Here is a 1,103-nt window from a genome sequence, read left to right as displayed (position 1 = left end):
TTGGACTTAGCTGGTTAGCCTGACTTCTAAGGGAGACCAAAGAATGGCAAGGAGCGGAAGGAAAAGCACACCTGAGAGATCTTCCTGTTAGCTGAGGACTTGCTTCTTAAGTTTCCCCCCACCCTTTTTTAAGGTTCAGAAAAACTGCTGAAGTAAGTTAGATGCAGAAATTCATACTTAACCTGCAGAATATCACTACTCTGAGTTATTTTTTCAGAGGTTAAGAAAAAAGACTGGATTCAAATGAGGAAAGTAATCAGCAACAGTTTTGTTTAAATTTGTTTTGTGTTTGGTTTGTTGGGTAAAAGTATTTCCTTCAGCTGCATAAAGACTCTCCCACAAGCATGAAGATACAACAGAGACTGAAAATGTCAAGAAATGTTCTTGGTCTCCTTACTGCTTTCACTAGTTATAGCTGATTTTGACTACAACTCAGATGTCGTGAACAAAAGGAATGCATTAGCAGTTCTTTACTGAGACAAGCAATAAAGATACCATCACGATGTGGGGGCAGTAAGGGAGAGACTCAGCAAGCTGTGTGGTCCCAGCTGGACATTTGATTAAACTACAGTAACTTCTCCTTGAAAAGATCAGTGCATCAGTTGAGCTTTAGTCAGCCACATCATCCTGTAAATTGCTTTCAAGATAAGCCAGCACATAAATTCTCTTTGCAAAGATACGTAGCTTCAGGACAGTCCTCCTACAGACAGAACCATGGCATTTGATGGTACTTGGAAAGTAGACAGAAGTGAAAACTATGAAAAGTTTATGGAGGTGATGGGTAAGTCTTACATTTCTAGAGCCATCTCCAAGAGTAACACCACTGTGGCTGAATACAAACTCGAGCTGCCTGTGAACGACCTTCGGGTAGCCTGACCTTTTGCTGTTTGCCGCTCTGCCCTTGCTCAGTGTGCTGCATTTAACTTCAAAAGATTCCGCAGGAGGGGGGAAAGATACTGAAAAATGTTCTGATTTTAATTACATTATGCTAATCGTAAGTAACTAATTCCAGCCGGTTTATTTCAGCAGAGGAAAGAATATCTAAGTCTGCATTTAAGGAAAAGGCTCAGAGAATTCAAGTTATCTCTAGGCAGTATTCTACA

At 40.5% G+C, this 1,103-nt stretch overlaps 1 protein-coding gene across 1 annotated transcript in view; it reads left to right on the top strand.

Moving 5' to 3' along the window:
- The first annotated feature begins 695 nt into the window (after nucleotides 1-695).
- Nucleotides 696-1,103, top strand: part of FABP2 (fatty acid binding protein 2, intestinal) — a 2,789-nt gene continuing 2,381 nt past the window's right edge. Inside the window, exon 1 of the mRNA XM_010137427.1 lies at nucleotides 696-781. Within this exon, the coding sequence (XP_010135729.1) occupies nucleotides 715-781 (67 nt within the window). The 5' untranslated portion in view covers nucleotides 696-714. The remainder of the gene's footprint in view (nucleotides 782-1,103) is intronic.

Source organism: Buceros rhinoceros, unplaced genomic scaffold (genome assembly GCF_000710305.1).
Source record: "Buceros rhinoceros silvestris isolate BGI_N320 unplaced genomic scaffold, ASM71030v1 scaffold45065, whole genome shotgun sequence".
NCBI lineage: Eukaryota > Metazoa > Chordata > Aves > Bucerotiformes > Bucerotidae > Buceros > Buceros rhinoceros.
The sequence above is the reverse complement of the archived record's forward strand: the minus strand, read 5'-3'. Positions and strand labels throughout refer to the sequence as shown.